Here is a 22,636-nt window from a genome sequence, read left to right on the forward strand (position 1 = left end):
CATTTTGGTGTAATTTGGTGGAACAAAAGGGAATTGAAAATGTGGATGAGGATGGGGTTTGTTGAACAGGTTTTAATTTGTAGAAGGGTGGACTCTTCTTGTAATTTTCGACATTATCTGTATTATGCTATTGGTCATTTGTCTTTTCTTTTTGCTGATGTTCAAAAAATTATTGTTATTTATCTTTTGTCTTTTGTGAGTTCTAGAAGGCAAAATGTTTCCAGTAATATGCTAGAAAGAGAAGTACCAGACGTTAAAGATCAATATAGTGACCTAGTGTATGTTCAGAAGTTTCTGGTTGCATCATTTTCATTGGAATATAGTTTTAGTTTATTCGGTTATTGTAAGTAGTTGCTTCTACCAATAAATCAAGGCTTACAAACATTTCTTTGTTTTGTAGTATCGACGATGGTCAGTTGAAGTTGGAAGAAGACACTCTTTCTAAAGCACTGTTGGAAAACAATAAATGTTATTTACTGGATTGTGGATCCGAGATATTTGTCTGGGTTGGTCGGGTGACACAAGTGGAGGACAGAAAAGCTGCCAGCAAAGCTGCTGAGGTAGGTTCTAGATTTCTGTATTCTAGTGGTCACCATACTCTTGAGTAGGTATTTTTCCTTACAGAAATTCTTTTTCAGGAATTTATTGCTAATGAAAATAGATCAAAGGCGACACGCATAAGTCAGATTATTCAAGGTCATGAACCACATTCGTTTAAGTCCAAGTTTGAATTATGGCCAGTGGGTACAGGAACAGGAAATTCTGGCGGAGAGGACGGAAGAGGAAAAGTGGCAGGTAGGAGTTAATTCTCATATATGAGAAGAACTTTTGTGTTTTTTTGTGTTAATTATGCTAATTTTGTGTTTTTTGATAGCTTTGCTAAAGCAACAAGGGGTTGATGTTAAGGGAATCTCCAAAAACTCTCCTATAAATGAGGAAGTCCCTCCTTTGCTTGAGAGTGGTGGAAAACTTGAGGTTTGTTTTAAAACATTAGAGAAACTACATATGCAGCTAAATTATATTTGTAGGTAATTTGGCTGAAGTTCTCTTTTCAGTAAAATTAAAACATGCATATATTTCAGGTTTGGCGTATCAATGGAAGTGCAAAGACCCCAGTTCCAAAGGAAGAGATCGGTAAATTCTACAGTGGAGACTGTTATATTGTGCTTTATACATATCATTCTGGTGAAAAGAAAGAGGAATATTTCTTATCTTGTTGGATGGGAAAGGACAGTGTTCAGGTAAATGATAATATTCAAAATTTATATGCTGACAAAAATAGAAAAGAAAAGACCACTGGCATTAGGTCTGTTTAATCGTTAAAGGAATAATTAAAATATGATAAATTTCAGTTTTCTAGTTAATATTGCATGTACACTTCTCTCTCTCTCTCACACACACACACGCATACACACAGAGATTGCCCGTGAGTTGAACCATGTTGCTGTGCGGTGCACCTTCTTGAATTCTGTAAAAGGAAAAATATCATAATTAACTTTAAAGTTATATATGCAATTTTGTGTCTGAAAACTTCCTCTTTACATATATATTTGATTTTATAATACATATGTTTTTTGTTTCATAATCTTGATCTCTTGCTATTTCCAAATGTACCACTACCAATGGCAGCTACGACCTGATCATGAGCATTTTCGAATAAGAAAGATTGAGACATGCTTAGTTTATCAAGAGGCTAAAGGTAACAATACAAACAAAAGGTGTGATCAAGTTCACTTCTCTGCATCACTAATCCTCTTGATTACTTTCTTGGCTATCCCTAGTTTTACTCATGGCCCAACCCAAAGGGACCATTCATCACAGATCACATGGTTGATTTTTTTTGACCCACCTCATAACAGAGCAACCATATGAAACTAAACAAGTTTATATTTGACCATCCTTAGCTACCCTTCTTTACCTCTTCCAGCAGTTTCCGAAATATATTTGTTAAGAATGCTAAATTTAATTAAACTTGATTCCAAATTCCCCTCCTTAACCTTGCCTTAAATAACAAAATTCCTTCATGTAGTATTCACTTCCCTAACATCTCCAGTTCTCTCATGAATAACTTCCTACCTTGTATCCAAGTTCATAAAAAATGGTTGTAGATAAGTACACTGAAGTGCATTAATTTGAAGGAGCATACATGATCTCAAACATTGATGTTTCTTTTCTATGTTTAACCTGCTTCCACTCATTCAGAAACCAATTACAAATTTTTAGTGCACGACGCAATATTGTTTTCCTAAGAAGCATTTGTACTTCCTAGCACTGATGTTGCATTCCATGCATAATCTTCTAACAATTGTTTGAAAATGAGTGACCAAAAAATATATGGACCTGTCCAAAATTCAATTTTGAGAGGGCCACACCAAATCAAACCTTTTAGGATCTCTTTCTTCATGATAGTGATTAATGTTTATTCAATCCATTAAGGAACTTTTTCCTGAAGAACCTTTCCCCTTCATTATATATAAATAGCTGTGCTTTCCTACTTCTAAATCTTCATGATTTGATACTGTTTTTTTTTTAAAACTAGTTATCTTTCAATGCTAACATTGTTTTAGTTGTATTTGTAGTCTTCATTATTATTCGGCACTCTTTGCTCTTAATGTCCAATGAATGTTGCAACGAACTATGTTCACCATGTGTTGTTCTTGATGTGGCTCTTAAATTGTGTCACCAAGTAAATAAACTTGCCTTGTCCAGCCACGTCCTTTCACCTGTATGTCTAAACGAAGGATTCAAGTCCCAACAGTAGCAGCACAATCCTATTGGTGCTATACTGTTTCAATGAGATAGTGGTACCCAATAACGCTTTAAAACTTGGTTCCAATTTTTGTCTTGGTCTCTTAGTAAAGATTCGGCTTTGGTCTAAATTTCAGCAAAAAAAACTCGAAAAAAATAAGGTACATTATTTCGTATTATTATATAACGTTTTGAGTTATTTAAGATTGTAGTTTGTGTAATTTGAGGCTAAAACCAAACTGTAATGAAGCTTGATATACTGTTCTAAATCAATAATCGCCAAACCGTCCTGAATCGGGCAGTTTGGCTCGTACCAAGCTGAACCCAAGTTGGAACAGTTTAGCGGGTCGGGTTGGTTCAATTATAAGTCTCCCTCCCCACGTTCGATGGTTCAAGAGCTCAAAGGCTCTCGTTCACTTCACCGTCAGATGCCGCTCACTCCCCTATCTTCGACGCTTCCCCCCTTTCTTTCTCCCCTCGTCACCTTTTCCTCTACTAAACCTTAAAGCCAAGAAGAATGGGAGTGAAACCTTAGAAATTCTCTCTGGTGGCGTTTGTTGCCCTAAGGTGCCGTGGATGGAGATCGTGCTCATCGAAAGGTTCACTGTCTTCACCTCCCTCCTCATGGCCTTTTCGCCTTCGCTAATAAGCCCCCCTCCTCTCTCCCCCTTTTTCCCTATCCCTCTTCCTCTCCCTCCCTCCCTCTCTCTTTCTCTCTCTCCTTCCTCTCCCAATGTCGGTAGCCCCGGCATGGCACAGTGCGGACTCATACCGTACCAAATCGATCGCTGGCCTGTACAAGCCCCCGTACCTGTTCGATAGACCTTGTTCTAAACTTTCCACCCATTATATATGTGTATATATATATATATAGTGTTGTCTACACTTTTCCTTAACCTTTGCAAATTACCTAAACTTTTCTGTATTTTTTGTTGATCCCTCATATCTACCTTTGTTTTTGTATTATACTAGGCCTTTCTCAATACATATATCATTTTGTAACTTTTTTAGTAATTTATCTAAGCAAGGAAAAGCCCATTTAGATATATTTTATTTTATTTCCATGTTCAATAACTCAACTGAGCAACAAAAAGTCCACCTAAGCATATTTCGTTCTACTCAATTAAGTAACCCATCTAAGTAAGGAAAAACTTACATAAATAAGAAAACATTTTACTTTATTATCTTAATAAAATAAATGAGCCTTTGATAATTCAGTAGTATTCAAAATTATAGTCAATTTTAGAAAACATTGACAATATTAACTTATTAAACATAAAAAAGTAAAAATGGTAGTTTGGGTTGGTTTCGGTCAAAGCTACCAAAATCAGGCCAAAATTGATTAGCAAGGTTTGCCATACCTATCGGTACCGTACTGTACTGAGTGTACCATACTATATCGATATCAAACCAATATGCAGTCTTATACTGTACCGACACTCAATACACATCGCCGTCTCGTATCGTACCGCATACCAACATTGTAATAGGACAGTATCGGTATGGGGTGCGATACTGAGACGGTGAAACTTAGTAATTAGAACTGGCTAAAGCGGGCTGGGATGAACTAGGACGGTTGTGGCCTGATACTTGGGATGGCCTTGCTTTTTCCTGCAGCACATTATTTCCTTTTCATTCTTATTGTTAATGATCATTTCAGTCCATTACAATCCCTTACTGACCCGGAACCATACTAAGATAGGCCTCGGTATCAGGATTTAAAACATTGATCCATACTTTCTTTGAAAATGTGGAAAATCTTGGAGGGTTGCTAGACTGTTGCATGATCTCCAATTCTGTAAGTAAATTATCTAGTTCTTTCTACCAGTTTAAAGGATTGATGTCGAGCAGAGAGCTTAGTGTTCTCATTAATTAATGGAGTTTACCTTGACCGCTAATGGAGAACCCATTTAGATTAGACTGGAACTAATGGTTTGGTTTAGTCAATCCTCGGACCATATTTATATGATAATGTTTTTTTTCTTTTTCAGAATGATCAAATGATGTCTACTCGGTTAGCTAATACAATGTGGAACTCTTTGAAAGGAAGACCAGTTCAGGTATTGGAGTCTCTATTTAATTTTTCAAACATATGGGAAAAGAAGATAGAGCATCATTAACTTATGGCTCCTGCAGGGTCGCATTATTGAAGGCAAAGAGCCACCTCAATTTATTGCACTCTTTCAGCCCATGATTGTTTTGAAGGTAATGTTTGTTATTTTTCTATGTGCTTTTGAGCCTTAGTAGAAAGAAACTAACAGAACAGCTTCTAATAAATGAATTAGGCTTTGATAGGTCCCTCCTTGATTGCATTGCTCTAAAGAGCATCACTTGACTGGCATATTGAATATTACTGATTATTTGCAGGGTGGAATCAGCTCTGGTTACAAAAAATTCATAGCAGAGAAGAACTTGAATGATGAAACTTATACCTCAGATGGCATTGCACTGATTCGAGTATCTGGTACATCAGTCCATAACAATAAAGCAGTTCAAGTTGATGCGGTATGCTTTTATGAATCTTATTCATTAATATATTCTATCAAACCTTGCACTTTATCTGAATAGCAGTCTTTGTATTGAGCTGGTTCCTTTGCAAGTTGTCTTCTTCAGCTGCTAATAACAAAGGGTATCGAGCACCAATTTTTTCAGAAAGGATACATTTACCATGTGGATAAGCATCCCTAAATTAGTAAAACTTATGGAAAAAGGATGCCCAACAGGCAAATAGGCAATAGTTGAATGATTAACTATTTAACCTGTACAAAATAAAGACATAAAGAACATTAAAGAGTTATATGCATGTAGAAATATCGATTTTCTTGAGTGTTTCATGCTGGATGTATCTTAGATGTAGGCAGTCCTGTAGATCTATTGGTGAATATTAGATGTTCTCAGACTAATGAAATGGTAACAACATAAGTTGTTGCACTGATTATAAATTGTTAAGAAAATACTTCATTAAAAAAAAAGAAAAATCTTGCTTTATGTTACCTTTTACTTATCTTTTGCGCTAGGCTGCCACGCTCTGTTGCTAGGGTGCAAACCTCTACATTACACTGGGAATGCATTAGTGTCCCTGTATGAGGGCGCAAACCCAGTACACTAACTACCTACAGTGTGGGTGCTTTATGCTTCTCCCGATAGCTACATATTGGTTTATAGTGTTCAATATTGCTACAGTGTGCAGGACATAGGTTAATAATTAGGGATATATGCTTTGTGCTGCTTTTTCCAAAAGTTATGTTTCTTTTCAAGATAGTCTCAAGGTCTTTCCTTGTGGTTTTTGGTTCTTTTAAAGTTTTGAAGCCCCAATTTAAAGATGCAATAACAAAAGAAAACATCATTCAAATTTGGACCAAAATTGGAAATTAATGTACCTATCTTTCTCTGTCTTTTTGGGTTTTATTATGAATAATTGAATCATCTTTTAAATCTTTGATCTCAAAGCATGACAATTAGAGAGAGTATGCCACAAGAGGCACTATAAGTCTAAGTCTTAAAAAAAATGTAGGGGCATTGAAACTATTAAAAACATCCTAGTGATTGAGAATTTCGAGATGATAAGAAGCAGGGTTAGCGGAACCGGTATCGGGTACCGTACCGATTATCCAGCGGGACGAGTCGGTATAGGCTCGCGCCGTGCCTTGCCGGGCTTGTACCGACACAATAGAAGAGGCGGGGGAGAGGGAGAATGAGACAGAAAAAGAGAGAGAAAGGGGAGGCCAGTGGAGAGCTAGTGGAGGGTCGAAGAGCCGCCACGCGGAGGAGGCAGAGGCCGGAGAGCCGCAGAAGAAGGGCTCCCTTTGGTCTCCTGTTTCATTCAAAACAAGGGTCGAAGGGGGCCCTTTTATTTTTGAGGTTTTTAAGCAAAAGTCAGCAATGCGTTTGCTGACTTTTACTTAAAATCTCTAAAAATAAAAGAAGCCCTATTTCGTTCGAAATAGGGGACCGGAGCAAACCCCTCTTTCGCAGCTCACTCCTCCGCGCGGCGATTCTCTGGCCTCTGCCGGCTGGCCTCGACGTTCCTCTCTTCTTCCTCTCCCTCTCCCTCCCCCTCTCTCTCTCTCTCTCTTTTCCTCTTTTTTCTTCATCTTGTCCCTCTCTTCGACACCGGTCTCGTTTTTATTGCCGGAACCATCTCGGTTCCTGACCGGTATGGCTCGGGATGCCCCGAACTGGGCAGTTCGGGACGGTTCTGCCGACCTTGATGAGAAGCTTTGTCGATAATAATTAGTAATGGGTCAAGTATGTGGCTTTCATGTAAATGTGCATTACATGTTTATTATCTTAACATTCTTACATATGGTTTGGTGTGTATGCATATCATCAAACTCTAATACACATCCCATGTACATGTACATGATCATCCCCTGTGGGTAGCAGATGCCGTTCACAATTTTGTGTAGCACATGGAATTCATGGAAAGATACCTAACTGGTACTACTGGCATATGAGAATACATATGTTTTCTCCAAAATTTCATTATGGATTTGAACCTTTTTGTGTTAACATGTAATGAAAGTTGTGATATGTTTATTTGTAAGACAAATTACTTAAAACAAGTTATAAGCATATCAAATAACAATCAACATGGAAAGATAGGGTGATCTATGATGCTGTTTCTATTTAGAAACCAGATTTATTTGCAAAGTTGATGTATATACACGAGTAAGTGAAATTATAATTGGTTTTTATTAAGAGAAAAGTTGAATTTTTTTTTTGTTTTATTGTGAATATTTTTACAAACTTGCATATCTGTAGTGTGGGGGCATGCCATCTATTGGCACAACATAGCATGATGTGCATATTGCACTAATACGTTACACAGTACTTAATCCTTAATCATGAGTGCTTCAACGTTTTTATGACATTTTCCTTGTGGTTGTTGGTAGCTTACCATCTTTGACTAGATCAGTAATTGCATAATTTGGAAAATTATGATTCCCAATATTTCATGTTTGTTTTATGAGTTTCAATATATGATTCTAGAACTCACCCTAACTTGATCATTCAGATTTTTAATATTTAAACAAGAATTATGGCCATATAGTTTGTTTGTCCAGTAGCATGTTTTATTCTTTAGTACGTTAAAGATATTGATAATGATATCATTGTTTCCTAAGTTAAAGAAGGGCATTTAGGGTATATGTGCTTGCAGTGATACAGGCATTTGTTAGTATTTTTGCTTGGCCCACATTTTTCAGATTATCTATGCTTCGCCCTTTGCGCAAAGCAGTGATTTATTCAATTAAATTACGAATTAACCTATTTGTCTTAGGACTCATTTTGTATGCTTGAATTTTCTTGGAGAAATCTTGTCAGCATATTAGATTCATTTGAGCAAAGTTATTATTTTTTGATGTTGTTATTTTACTACTGTATTTTTTAGATATTTCAATTTGGCTTGGAACATTGACCAATTAATGATTACTTAGATATAGATTGTTTTTTTTCAATGACATACTTTTTTCATCTTTTAGGTGTCAAAATCCTTAAGTTCCACTGATTGTTTCTTGTTGCAATCTGGGAATTCACTATTTACATGGCATGGAAATTCCACTACCTTTGAACAGCAGCAGTGGGCTGCAAAAGTTGCAGAATTTTTGAAGGTACATGTATCCTCTTCTCTGTTTACGAAATCTCGATGTACACTCTATGTTTTTCTTTCATTGTTCTAGTGCCCAATCAAGTTGTAGTAGATTTTCTTCCATTTAATAAATAGAATCACAACCATTCTATTGGTCAATTCTTAGATGGTTGCTGTTAACGAACCAACTAAAACAAAAAGCTTAGGCTGATAGGGAAAGGGCCAACAATGTATATTGAGCCTAACAAGCCCCCCCCCCCCCCCCCCCCCCCCTTCTCACGTGTGAACCACAATAATTAAAATGGGTCAATATAGCAAATACATCACTGAAAGGAGTCAAGCAAAACAACTGGGTTAATTAAATAAATAATTGGTCTGGAGAGGATTCAAACTCGTGACCTCCAGCAGGCCCGAGCTTTGGTACCATATTGAATAACCAATTGATCCCAAAAGCTTAAGTTGATCGGAAAATGGTCAACAAGATATCAGGCTTAACAGTTGTGAACCAGCCTTTTAATTACTTATTCTTAAATATGTATCACTAGGAAATCATAGTATGTATTTTTGGAGAATGGTTATATCCGAATATCTTTATTGGGATTGAATTTTGAGAAAATCTGGTGGAAAATATCCAGAGGTCAGAGCAGTTAATAAAGGATGATACCATGCATTGATGTCTACCTCTGTATTTGGCTGTAAAAGATATATGACCTTGATTGCGGATGAGGAAGGAAACATAAATGGGTAGATGATAGAAATTTAACACAAGTTATTGCAGCTCCGCTACTGCAAGTGTGAGGTCATAGGTTTGATGTGTGTCCATGTGGATGCTCATCTTTTTTAATTTAATTTCTTTCTTTTTTTTCTGGAAAGTGGGATACAAGGATTAACGAACCGGTACTGGGTGCTATACCGGTCGGTGCCCGGTCCGGTTCAATACCGAGCCCGTACCGAGAGAGAAAACCAGCCGAGCCGAAGGAGAAGAGAGAGAGAGCGAGCGGGGAAGGGAGGGAGGAGCGCTTACTGACTTCACTTAAAAATTTTCAAATTTTTTCTGCGGCCGTGATTGCGGCCTCCGCCCCCCCCCCCTCATGGCCTTCCGCAGGCGTCCGCGGCCCCTTGTTCTCCCTCCCTCCCCCGCTTGCTCTCTCTTTCTCTTTTTCTTCTCCGGCTCTAGCAGCGAACCAGTTTCAAAGCCGGAACTATACTGGTAAGCCATCGGTATGGCTCGGAACTGGCAAAACCATCTTTCGGGACGGTTCCACATTCCTTGGTGAGATGTCAGCATTTCCACGAAATTTAATCTAAAATTGCAGTAAGACATAGAGGAGCATGCTGATTCCATGACCTTGTAAAGAACTTAAGAAACCTGTTTTCTGGAATAGTCAATCTTGTTAGATCTCATTATGCTTGTTGTTTCTTTTAATTGTAGAGAGCTTAATGTTAGTATTCATTTAGTATCTCTTTATTATCCTATCTATTTCAAAATCTATTGTAAACGGTCTGAGTATTTCTGGAAATTCGAATTCATCTTCTTGCCACACGTCCGAGGAAATTCACTACTGTGACAATTTTTGGTAGTCGTAGGAGAAAGAGTTGCCTTTCTCTTGATTATAGGATGCCTTCTTGGGTGCAGGGAAGCATAGAGAGAATTCTATTATTCCAAGTGCTGGGATGATTTTAATCCTATGGTTGGTTTTCTCAGAGAGAGAGAGAGAGAGAGATGCTACAAAGTTGGTTGACATTTTGCCATCTTCATATAGTTTTGTAGGTTTTGTTTGTTGACCCTTTCGAGGGGGCCCCTTCAGGATGTTTGACATGGTCCTTGCCTCTGTAGAAGTCCTCTATAGAGAATCGTTTCCTATGTGTTCCTTTCAATAGAAGCAAATCACATCCTTAGGCCTGGCAAGGACCGTGCCAAACATCCTGAAGGGGCCCCATCAAAAGGGCCATAAAAAACTTGACCAACAAAACCTACAAAACTATACGCCTTAATGCCTGACAAGCACTTGCTAAAAGGGCAATGTCTGAGTGACATTGTTAGAAATAAAGGTCCACAGTTGTCCATTTAAGTAGTGCCTTCTACATGCTAGACTTACCTGACTCTGTTTGAGACTTAAGAATCCACTTGTTCAATTACATGGTTTATATATTGACCATGGATTTAAGTATTGGTCGGTGTGGCATGAGATGACATATATATATCTTGCCAGTGCCTAGTTGGTGCATGGCACTGACACAATATCAACTGCATGCCAGTACTTGACATGCTGCTGTTTCTTCCAAGCATTGACACAATAAGTATAGCAAAATAGTGCCATGCTAGTGTCAGGCTTATATGCCACTGGCACACGATACTTCAATCATTGTTGCAGATGTTGGATTGGATCTGTTGATTCTAGTAGAATTTGGCTGAATTTTGATCGCGTACAGTACAGTTTGGTTAAACTTTGAAGCAAAATCCACCAAACCGATACTGGAATCCATACTAGTCGGCTAGTGGGTCAGTACGGTACCAATTCGGTACCATACCAATACACGGCATGCTTGGGCATGTCGGTTCGGAACTGTTGCACCCTTTTTTTTTTGAGTTTTTCGAGTTTAATTAATTGGTAATCATTCTTTTTCAACTTTTTCAATAATTTAAAGTCTATCTCCACCCGTATCTTGTTCGTTCTGGAAACACGTCTTCCTATTCCATCTTTTTCCGAATCTCCCTTAACGGAAGAAATAGAAGCTCGAGAAGGAATACCAAAAAAAACCTAGAAAACTCAATGCACCCGGTGCAGTAGCTAATCGGGTGGCTTTAGAAGCGTGTATACAAGCTCGTAATGAGGGACGTGATCTTGCTCGTGAAGGTAATGAAATTATCCGTGAAGCTAGCAAATGGAGCCCTGAACTAGCCGCTTCATCCCCAAAACCCGGTTCCCAGCTGATAGATTGATGTTTTTTGATATTTTTTGATGTTTTTATGATCTCGATTTAACCAAATGATGCATCTTGTTGTTTTAAAGTGATACAAAATATAAAATAACTAGTGAGATGTTGCATACTATAAGAAGCAGCATGAAATATCCTAAAATCAACTAGTGAGTAAAAAAATATAAAATAATACAATCAATTACATATATTTAAAGTACAACATACATACCGATATTTTAAATCTCGTCAAATGGCGATGCTTCTCATAGATATCCGGATCATTAAAATAGTTAGAAGGCACATCAATCCACTCGTCTAACTAAACAGTGTTGTAGTTTTGAATTTTATTTTATTTTTATTTTTTAATCTAAAAATATATTTTTAATTTTTAATATATATATATAATCCGAAAATAAAAATTTTTGTTGTCATCAAGTAGATCATTCATACATTTACAACATATCATAAAATCAAGCCAAAATCAAAAATTTTGGCATGATATCTTCTTATTTTGCAAATTTTGAGCTATTTTTTGGAGCTCCCAAAAAATAGAGAGAATGAGATGGGGAAGAGGAAGCATACCTTATTTAGGCTTAGATCTTTCTTCAATTGTGCTGAGTCGGTGTGATTCTTGTCGTGGGGGGAAGGGAGAGACATTTAGAGAAGAGAATAAACGTTGGGAAGGCCCGAGAAATTCTTGTCGTGGGGGGAAGGGAGAGACATTTAGAGAAGAGAATAAACGTTGGGAAGGCCCGAGAAGTTTCTCGGGCCTTCCCAACATCTTCTTACAACAAAAAAGGGAAAGGGGGAGGGGGGCCAGTTCCGAACTGGCCCAACTCGATGCGAACCGAATGGTTCGCTGGTTTGCACCGAGTTCTAATGGAATTGGCCGATTTCAAATGGTTCCAGCCGGTTCACAATTGGTTCTGGTCGGTTCGGTTTGGTTCCGGCCATTTTCGGCCGGTTCGGAACGGGTCCCGAATTTAATAGCTAAACCGACCTGATCCCCCATTGGTAGGGTTGTTAACGAGCCGAGCTCGAGCCTCCGCAGTCTCGGCTCGGCTCGTTTCGTAAAATTTCAGGCTTGGGCTCGGGCTCGGTACCGAGCCCTGTATTGGGCTCGGGCTCGGGCTTGAGCTCGTAAGGCTCGTTTGCCCGAGCCCGAGCCCGAGCCCGCCCCATCCCCACCCCATCCCCATCCCCATCCCCATCGTCGGTTCGTCAGAGGAGTTCGTCGGAGGAGAGAAGAACGAAGGAAAGAAAGAAAGAGAGAAAGAAAGAAAAGAAGAAGAAGAAAAGAAAGAAGGGGGCGGCCGCGAGCACCATCGGCACAGGCGTCGGCCACGGGCACGGCCGCGAGCACCGTCGGCACAGGCGTCGGCCACGGGCACGGCCGCGAGCGCCGCAGGCTCGGCCACGGGGGAGAGACTGAAATCTGGGGTATAGGGGGAGCCTCGGCGCAGGAACTGCTGGATGGGGCGCGGGATTGGGGCGGCGGCACTTGGTGCCTTCCTCGCCGAAGGCGGCGGCATCGGGGGCAGAGAAGGGAGAGGAGGCGTAGGAAGGGTGCCTGGCCGAAGATGATGCAGAACTTCTTGTGGAGGCGGCGGAGCTTCTCGGAGAGCTGAGATCGGGTGTACGGCGTCGGCGTCGTCGGAGGGGATGTCGGGGAGGGGGGCATCAGCTTCGGGCTTGGGGCGAGGAGAATGGAGCCGTGGCCCGTGGAGGCGGGGGTGGAGCCGGAGGTGGGGTTGGGAAGATTCAGGAGAAACCGAGAAGAAAGGGAAAAAAGAAAAGGAAAAGAAAGAGGAGGAGGAGGGAATGGTTAAAGGGTTGGTTCGGGTTAATGGGTTGAGTCCGAACCCGAACCAATCCAATTTGATTTAAAGAAATTAAATGGATTTGGGTTAGTTCAGGTTGGATCTGATCTAAATCTAACTGGGTTCAATCAGATTGGGATTTAAATTGATTAAGCCTAATAAAATTTAATTGGGTTGAGTACAAGTTTAATTGGGACCCAATTAAATTGTTAATTGGACTGAGCCCTCATTTGGGCTCGTGAGCTGCTCGGGCTCGGACTCGGATTTAAACGGGCCTCATTTTGGGCTCGGGCTCGGGCTCGTTTGACTAACGAGCCGAGCTCGAGCCGAGCTTCTACCGATCCGGGCCCGAGCCGAGCTCGAGCAGCTTGGCCCGTTGACAGCCCTACCCATTGGGCCGGCTCGATACGAGCCGAACCAAACCGAATGCCGAACCAGACAGTTCGGTCTGGTTCGGCCGACCTTGCTTTGAAGTTTATTCTTTATGTCTAACTTTCAGCCTAGAGACCTAAATTCTAGAAAGAAAAATAGGATAGAGTTTGGATCGAAGTCTGATGAAATTCAAGTTAAAGCCAGGTTTATCTAGCCCACTTTTACATTTACTGCATATTGAGAAATGTGAGTTTCCCACAAGCAGGCAGACATCAATTTGAACACACTCTAAGTATATGCTTGATTTAAACATGAAAAAGATGCTTATTTCTCTTTTATAGTTTTTTAACTTTTGTGTAATTGCTAAATGCTCTTAGTTGAGCTTTAACAAAATTTTCTCTTTTAACAAAAATGACTCACTCTGGGAGTATAGGATTTTAACAACAATGAGAAACATGGTCTTCATGTTTTCAGCTGGTTCCCCTACACAGCACCTAGGTTATGTATTTTCATTAATGTGCTTGCTTCTAAGCTTAAACTATTGTTTCTTGAATAATATTTCCAGTTATCATCACAAAAGGTAAATATCTTTATATGAATGAATGAGGAAGCGAGAGCAGTGATACTGATCCTAAGTCAACAAGCATGATTTTGCCTCTCTCTCTCTCTCTCAATCAATCAACTTACGAGCTGATTTCTCAATCCTGCAGCCAGGTGTTGTACTGAAGCATGTCAAGGAGGGAACTGAGAGTTCTGCTTTCTGGTTTGCTCTTGGTGGAAAGCAAAATTTTACAACCAAGAAGCTTACACAAGATATCATTAGAGATCCCCACTTGTACACCTTTTCATTTAATGAAGGTTAGTTGAATTTCGAAATTTTATTTGCCATTACTTGTTTCCTTTTACTTTCTATTATAATCCATAACAATTCTGGGTTTTTTGCCTGAATATGATGTCTTCATGTTTGTTTGTGCTCTATGATGACTCTGCAGGAAAATTAGAGGTGTGCTCACTTATTCTCCATTACTTTGTAATATTTGATGTTTGAACTTTTGTATTTACAATGTCTTCTCATCTCCTTACATACGTTTATACCACCTCTCCTTCCCTCTTGCAGGTTACTGAGGTTTACAATTTCTCTCAAGATGATTTACTGACCGAGGATATATTGATACTTGACACCCAAGCTGAGGTCTTTGTTTGGGTTGGTCAGTCTGTGGATTCCAAGGAGAAACAGAAGGCATTTGATATAGGACATGTATGGTTGTTGAAATCTTTATTTTACTGCTTTTATATTCTTCTGTAATGTTCTAATTTATCAGATTTTTTCAGAAATACATAGAGCTTGCAGCATCCCTAGAAGGGTTATCCCCAGATTTACCACTTTATAAAGTCACAGAAGGGAATGAACCATGTTTCTTTACGACATACTTCTCATGGGATGGTCCAAAGGCAATGGTATGTCAGAGGTTTCTGAACTTTGCTATGCAAGTTATCTGATACATTGATTTTTAGCTCTTGATAATTAATTTGGATTGAGTGAGTTCATATAAATATATATCACATAAAACTTGTTCTGATGGGGAACAAGAAACTAGAAAAGAATCTTTAGAAACCACTCAATAAGTAAATAGAGTTGCCAAACAGGTGTAAATCAAGATTTTGTAACGGCAGTGAGACATGATTTTCAAATTTTTGTTTCTTATGCAATTTAGTATCTTCAGCATTTTATTGCTAGAACGTGTAAAGATCATTGTCGTTGCCATTAATTTTCTAGTATTTTTTAAAGCTCATAATCACTAGGGAGGTAATTGAGCCACCTGCATGTGAGACTTCCATGTAACCCCCACCTGACCTGGACTTATCCTGGCTTGTAGACTTATGAGTCAAATATGTCTTCAATAATAGACCCATAAATGATTTTGGATCCAGGTCTAGGTATATAAGTATAAATTTGACATTGATCCACCCCACTTCAGGTCTTTGACATGATAACTATGTGTCTAAGTTTGGTGACCCCAACCCAACCTGGACCAGACCCAGACCTCTATATGATGGATTTGCTACTAGTTTGTCTTATATACCTAGCATTTGTTCTTTTCTATGACTATTGAAATTGTTATAGGACATTAAGGACGTTGGTTCTCCAAATCCTTATGTACTCTGGTCTTTGTGTCTCCTGTTGCTGATAATGCTTACACCAGGTGCTCATCTCCCATGTTTTATGACATAATAGAGACTAATTGATGGGCAAAGAATGTGGTCACTAAATGAATGAACTAACATCAAATAGTTTATGGTGCTTGATCGGGACCATAGCCTTACCTGACTGTTAAAGCTGATGAGTCTTGTGAAAGTTTATGTACCTGGACCCAGAACTGACCTGATTCCTGAGGGGTAAGGTTGGATCAATGCTTGGACCCAATCCTTAATGAGTTTTGGGTACAGATTGGGGGCACCCAAACCCAGCCAGAACTAGTTCTCCCTTGTGTGATATCATGGGAGGAAATTGACATGTACACTCTTTGTTTTAATAGTATTCTCTCTCTCTCTCTCTCTCTCTCTCTCTCAATGGAAACAAATCGAGCGAAACAGTAAGTTCCATTATGAAGACACATTATTGTAGAAAAACCCTCTTATTTGGCAAGATAATTTGGAGTTCTGCGAATCAAAATTCTTTAGATGCTCTAGTGTGGAAGTGATAGTCTTTTATAAATAAAAAATTTTCTGTGGAGCACTGTGTGCATAAATTTCTTGTCATTGTACTATTGAGCAACAAAGATTGCATGGAGCCATTTAATTATGTGAGATGGCTGGTATGTGGTCATTTACTAATGTGACATGCAGTGCAGATAATTATATGGTGCATGAGTTTTAGATCATCATCATTATCGAGATGCTCTGCTCTGTTGCTCTTTTAAAACCATAGATAAGGGGTATCACATATAAGCTTACCTTTAAGAAACTGGGATTTCGAGCTAGCATGACATTTGAAGGCATTCCTTTATGGTGTTGGATCTAAAGAAACAAGAGTATATCTTATGCGTGAAACATTATGTGGCCATGATGAAAGTTTAGGGTAAAGGTGACATGGTGTCCTAATTACCAAAGAATGAATTTAAAGTGACATGGTGTCCTAATTACCAAAGAATGAATTTAAAGAAGTTTGAGATCTTGCTTTGTTATAAGTCACCCATGTTTTCACCAGGGTGGATGAATTTTTATGGGGGATCAATTACCATGTTTATTAATACAAGTTTATATTGATTTTCAGCTTATCAAATAATTTAGCACTGTATGGTGATTTTGGAGGGTTACCTGCTAGCTTTTTTTGTGATTGATTTTTTATGCACCAAACTTACATTTCTTATGGCATGGGGTAGATCACGAGTTGGAGATTCAGAATTATATTAGGAAATCATGTTGGGATACTGCTGTATCAGTTTTGTGTGCCCTATTTGCGTCTGTGTTGGATAATAAGTATGTTAAAGTCAGGCAATGTTTGGGGCCTCAAGCTCAATACACAGTTTAATTGGTCATTGTAATTATGCACTACAATAAGTATCTTGGTATGTATGCATATGCATGTGCATTTACACATGATATCTTACTCGTACATCATATACAACAAACTGTGAATGCCTTTTTCAGTTATATTCTTTAGCTTTCCCCATTTTGCTAACTTGATTTTCTGTATATATTTAGAAGTGTAGTTGTATTATATAGCTTTGCTTAGCAAGCTTTATGATTACTTCTCTGTCTGCCTATGAGGATAGCTCTAGTTTCTTGTTTGTTACTTTCTGATGCAGATTGCATTTATTGCATGCTTTCATCACTTAAGAATGTTTTCATGTTAAACAGGCTCAAGGAAATTCTTTTCAGAAGAAGCTTTCCCTTCTTGTTGGGACAGCTGTTCAGGCTTCAGAGGTAAATAATTTCTTGACAACATTTCTTGCTTTAGAATGTTCATAAAGTCTCGCGACAATGTTCTCGGTCATCTTGATTTACCTCTGCCATTTAGTTGAGGCAAAAACTTATAAATTTGCACGAAGTAAAATGTACTAGGTTTGCCTAACAACCGGCAGAAATGATAATATCAATAATCAAATTTGTTGACCTATCATCTACCTAGACAGTGCTATTCAGTTGTTCCAGTTTTACTGTCTGTTGGGTTGTTTGGAAGTCTTTGGAAAAGAAAAAGGAAAAATGATGTTTTTCTAGAAAAGGAAAAATCTAGTTCTCTGGTTGTTTAGTTTAGCCAAATTTGGAAAACCCTATTCCATATAATGTTAATCTCCACTGCCCAAACAGCTGGAAATTCATTTTTCCCAAGAGCATTAGTTTTCCAGTGTCTTTTTTATGCAACCAGACCCTAAGGTTTGATTGCTTTGCCATTTTTACTTCAACTGAAAATTTTTATCGTCTATTTGGTTTCAAAGAATCACTAGATGCTAGTACTTCAGCTACAAATAAATGCCTATGAACTTTATTAAGCGGCCAAGATAGGCTAATTGTAATGTAGAAAAAAACAGTAGTTAAGACCCACTTACATGTTCGATAGGTTAACGGAGCTTCATATATTGAATTTCACATGAATCTCAATATATGCTTTGTGGGCCTTAACTACTATTTTTTCGCTCCATTACTATTAGCCCATCTTGGCTGCTTAATAAGTTCATAAACCAAATAGATCAAGATTCGCCGTCTCGGTAATGGATCCTGCACCGGTCCCACACTAGTACAGTATCGGTATATCTGATATGGGGGTTGATTCAGCATACCAAGTCTCAGTTCGTCATTGCTATGGTATGGTTAGCTCAGTACGAGGGTGGTAAGTGCCGGATGACGAACCATATTAGGTTGTCTTGTATTTTTACTCGTACTTTTACTGTTTTTGGTTGTCTTGTTCTTTTGAATCTTATTTCTCTAGAATTTATATCCACAACCCTACAATATATGAGCATTACGATACTTGCACAACCTGGTCACAATCTACAAAGAGATTAGACCAATGTCTTAAAATATAGAGGTTTCATAGTAACCACGAGGGTAGGAGGGTTCATAGCAGATAGCAGATAGCTGGTGTTATGTGACTAAAGCAGGCCGCTAAAATATATCAAAACTTTTTCCTATTAAATATCAAAAAATAATGTTTTATATCAACTTCATGCAGTAAATAAAATAAAAAAAAATCAAGGGCAAAGCTATAGGACATAATTCTCCTAATAGCATAACATCATGTCAACATCCATATTAATGTAAAGGTCCATAATTTAATGACAAATATCAACATCCACCAAACATAATAACATTACTCTGAAGATAATAATGTCCATAAACACATAATATCAACCATAGAAGAATGATGTCCATAATCATATAACATAATTCGCCATATAAAACATCATCATCGATAGATATTGGACTCCAACTGGAGTTTGGACAGAAAAGTCAAATAACAAATTAATGATTGGCTATCTCAATTATCAATTCTCTGCCACTTCTAGGAGATCCTCTCTTTAAGCATTAGAATTAGAGATTTTCGAGTCAGTCAATTAAAAACCGGTCTATTCCATTGTGGAATAAATTGTTGCTTGAACTCGTAGCATAGCAGTCATTATAGTAGGTTTTAGCATGATATATCAGGTACTTCATACCTAAGTGTCATATTGCTCTGTTGTGATATTTAACATAGCAGTTTCGGCCAAAACTGCTGTGGCGGCTGATTTTTAAAACAATGCATTAGATCGAGGCACAGCAAAAAGGGAGACTACAGTCAAAAATGCATATGACATCTACTAGTGGCGAAAAGTAGGAGTCTTGGTCTTCAACTTGTCTATTTGAATTTGTTGCAAGGAACCTAGCAAAATATATCTGAAGTTAGCTGAGCTGTGGTCGTCTTAGAAATGTTGTTTGTTATTAGCATTGGAGCAAGCCTGCTTTCTATCATGATATAAAAGCAAGCATTTATATTTTATAATTTGTTTCTTAGGTGATAACGCACCATGGTCCATGAAACATATGAAGCCAAAATATAGCACATTTCGATATTTCGTTTTGCAAATTTTTTTGTTTTGATAATGTCAATCCAAATATTACAATTTTTACTAGAAATGTAAGATAATACGAAAAAATGGTAGCCTAGTGCACGAGGCTCCCACAACTACAAGGTCTGGGGGTGGTTAGATGAATGCAGCCTTACCCCCACGTGTTCCGTATTTTGAACTTGTGAAAAACCCAAATCACAATTAAGCAACCTTGCCGTTTTGCAAGGCTTTCCCTCATATTAGATAATATAAGGATTTTTATAATTTTTTTATTAATATCTACTGTGAATGGGTTAAATCTTGTGGAATATCAGTGCCTTTTTAACATTTGTAACTTTATTTGAACTAGAAACAAAATCAGTAGAGATATGACATCCTATCGCCAAACAAGACATAATAGTCTTTTTGTGTTTTGTTAATCAATGCAAATTTGAATTATCATCTACTAATACATAGCAGTTCTCACTTGATATATTAAAACTGTAAGTATTGATTTGTTACTGCATTTCTGTAATATGTACACTATATACAAATGGAAGAGTTAGCTATTGCATGTGATGTAATATTCTGGGACCTAGGGAGGAGTAAGCATTGGTTTGTCTAGATTTATCATAATCCTCATTTATAATTTTCTGCAGTCTAATGATAAGTCCAACAATTCAAATCATAGTGGACCCACTCAAAGGGCATCAGCATTAGCCGCTCTATCTTCTGCATTTAACCCATCTTCCAAAACCAAAACTGGTGCTCCAAAACCATCCCGATCAGGCCAAGGATCACAAAGAGCAGCTGCGGTTGCTGCACTATCTTCCGTTCTAACTGCTGAGCAAAGGAAAAGATCTGACACTTCTCCAGCTCGAATCAGCAGAAGCCCTTCCCCAGGCCCAGATACGACTGCTTCTGGTAGAATGACCATTTCTTTATACCACAATGTGATGCTGTCTAAGTAGTATATAATTTTGGTTTGTTTCTTCTTGTTTGTTTGCAAAATATCCCCAAAGTAATTGTTATTCCTTAAGATTTTCAGCAAGTTTAAAGCCATACAGCTTCTCTTTTTAATAGCCATGCCAATTTTTTTCTGCACTACTCAGTGGAATGCGTAGCTAAGTTATCCAACCATATTTTACTCTACAATAACTCATCATTGGGTAGTTAATATTCTGGAAGATATTGTATATCTTGTATGAACTTTGTCAAAAACGAAAAAATCATATCTTGTATGAGGAAAGGTATTTTGCATGAAATTTTTATGTGAAGAAATGCATATGATGAATTTGTGAGAATATTCTGACTGCTTTTGAAGAGTTCCAAGAAATTCTGGCAAGCCGTAGTCCTGGTTTTGGAAGACTGTTTAGCTTGTTGTCTTTTTTAAACCATTAAGATCAAAGAAACCATCTCAATTCTTTCTGCATTTATCTTGCTCATCTTAGGCTATGCATGTACACGCATACAAAGGGGGGAAAAAAAGAAGATCCTCATCATGATTTCTTATTTAATTGTCTTTGAGATGTAAGCATTTTTACTTACTGCAGATACTGTGAAGACCAAAAGTGCTAGCACCGAGGTCAGGAATCCTGAAGAAATTTCAACAGAGAAGGAAGCTGTAGAGGGAGATAGATCCATAACAGAGAGTAATGGAGCAGATTCTGAGGTAATACAAGATTTGAAGATGGATGAAGATGGAGGTCAAAGCACATTCAATTATGAAAGATTGAAAGCCAAGTCTAGCAATCCTATAAGGGGCATTGACTATAAAAGAAGAGAGGTACCATGTGTGAAAAAACTCATTTACTTTGGAAGATGCAATTTTTGCTTCAAATGGAACACAAGAAGTTAAAAATTTGATTAATGAAAGATATGGTCGAATAACTTCTGCTAATCCATGTTCATACAGATGCATCTTAATCTGCTGTTATTTTTCATTTATCTCTTTCTTGTCTGCTTGCGTAGGCCTACTTATCTGATGCTGAGTTCCAGACTGTTCTTGGTATGACTAAAGAGGCATTTTATCGGCAGCCCAAGTGGAAGCAGGATATGCAGAAAAGAAAGGTGGATCTTTTCTAAGCGTGTGCAATCAAGATAGGCCACCTCATCCAAATTGTCTTAGTTCATATTTGCCTTGACATTTTTCCTCCTTGTTTTTCAACCTCTCTTTTATTTGGGTTGAGATATGCAGTGGTATCCTTTTTTGGTGTCGCTTGGTGTCGCTTGCTGTTTGTTGATAACTAATGCTTGCCTGCTGGGTGATTTTGCAACATAGTAGGTATTTTTTTATTTGTACATGAGCATTTTTATTTGGCTGCTCAGGTGTCTCCCTAGTTTGCTTGGTTTGTTACGATAATGGTCCATAGGTAAACATTTTGGGTTTGATACATATGGACTATCTGTAATTGATTATCATATATATTTAATATATTGGAAAAAAAAGGGGGTTGTACTGTATCAAGTTGTAAAACAGACCATTGATTTATATTCTTATTGCATGTAATCTTCAATATCTGTTGTGAGCCTTAAACTGTTGCATTACAACTCTTCTCTGCCTCAAATGTCTCTTGATATAATCTGAAAGTGGACCATACTTGGTGAAATGGAAATGGTAGCTGATTTAGAAGCCTCATGTTATGTTTGCAAAGAAATACCCTCCCATGAGTACTGAAGCTTTTAGTAGGCCTTGTGGGTGTCAACTGGCACAATTAACCTATCTTTGAATCCTTCCTGCCTCGTAGGGGTTGGTGAACTGCTCACCATCTTCTCAGAAATAGATTTAAGTAGGCTTTGAGTGTGGCGAATTGACTGGTTGGAGGGTGCAAGTTTGCTAAGCCGATGAAACCTCTTGGTGTTGATGCAAGAGCCTTGGTTCAAATACCGCCTTCGCTTAATTTTATGATCTCAAATTAAGATATTTTTATGTGTTTTACCTATCTTTTTACCCAGAATATGAATGTGATTGGACTTAAAATTGCAAATTTATATTGGTAGATATGATGTGCTGTAGCAAATAAAATTAGATAGAAAATATTGTTATTTTCTTCATTCTTCTGTACTGAGCTGTTGGAACAGGTCCAGTGCAGAAGTAGCAATGGTTAGCATGCATCCCATGGAAATGAGATGAATGCTTTTCAACAAGATATAGTTTT

General features: G+C 38.1%; 1 protein-coding gene across 4 annotated transcripts in view; it reads left to right on the forward strand.

Moving 5' to 3' along the window:
* The window catches only part of VLN2 (villin 2), a 31,676-nt gene extending 9,735 nt beyond the window's left edge, over positions 1-21,941 (forward strand). For 3 of the 4 annotated variants that reach the window (XM_039132828.3, XM_088713668.2, XM_039132829.3), the window contains exons 8-23: positions 401-560; positions 639-795; positions 875-975; positions 1,083-1,241; positions 4,740-4,808; positions 4,885-4,953; positions 5,116-5,253; positions 8,232-8,360; positions 14,163-14,310; positions 14,445-14,482; positions 14,570-14,710; positions 14,785-14,910; positions 17,314-17,379; positions 20,138-20,402; positions 21,032-21,264; positions 21,450-21,941. In XM_039132828.3, the coding sequence (XP_038988756.3) occupies positions 401-560; positions 639-795; positions 875-975; positions 1,083-1,241; positions 4,740-4,808; positions 4,885-4,953; positions 5,116-5,253; positions 8,232-8,360; positions 14,163-14,310; positions 14,445-14,482; positions 14,570-14,710; positions 14,785-14,910; positions 17,314-17,379; positions 20,138-20,402; positions 21,032-21,264; positions 21,450-21,563 (2,113 nt within the window). In that variant the 3' untranslated portion in view covers positions 21,564-21,941. The remainder of the gene's footprint in view (positions 1-400; positions 561-638; positions 796-874; positions 976-1,082; positions 1,242-4,739; positions 4,809-4,884; positions 4,954-5,115; positions 5,254-8,231; positions 8,361-14,162; positions 14,311-14,444; positions 14,483-14,569; positions 14,711-14,784; positions 14,911-17,313; positions 17,380-20,137; positions 20,403-21,031; positions 21,265-21,449) is intronic. The other variant, XM_008804412.6, reaches the window with a different exon arrangement.
* Positions 21,942-22,636: the final 695 nt, after the last annotated feature.

The sequence above is a fragment of the Phoenix dactylifera genome, chromosome 17, assembly GCF_051530095.1.
Source record: "Phoenix dactylifera cultivar Ajwa chromosome 17, Ajwa_hap1_PhDact_Kaust_v1.1, whole genome shotgun sequence".
Lineage (NCBI taxonomy): Eukaryota > Viridiplantae > Streptophyta > Magnoliopsida > Arecales > Arecaceae > Phoenix > Phoenix dactylifera.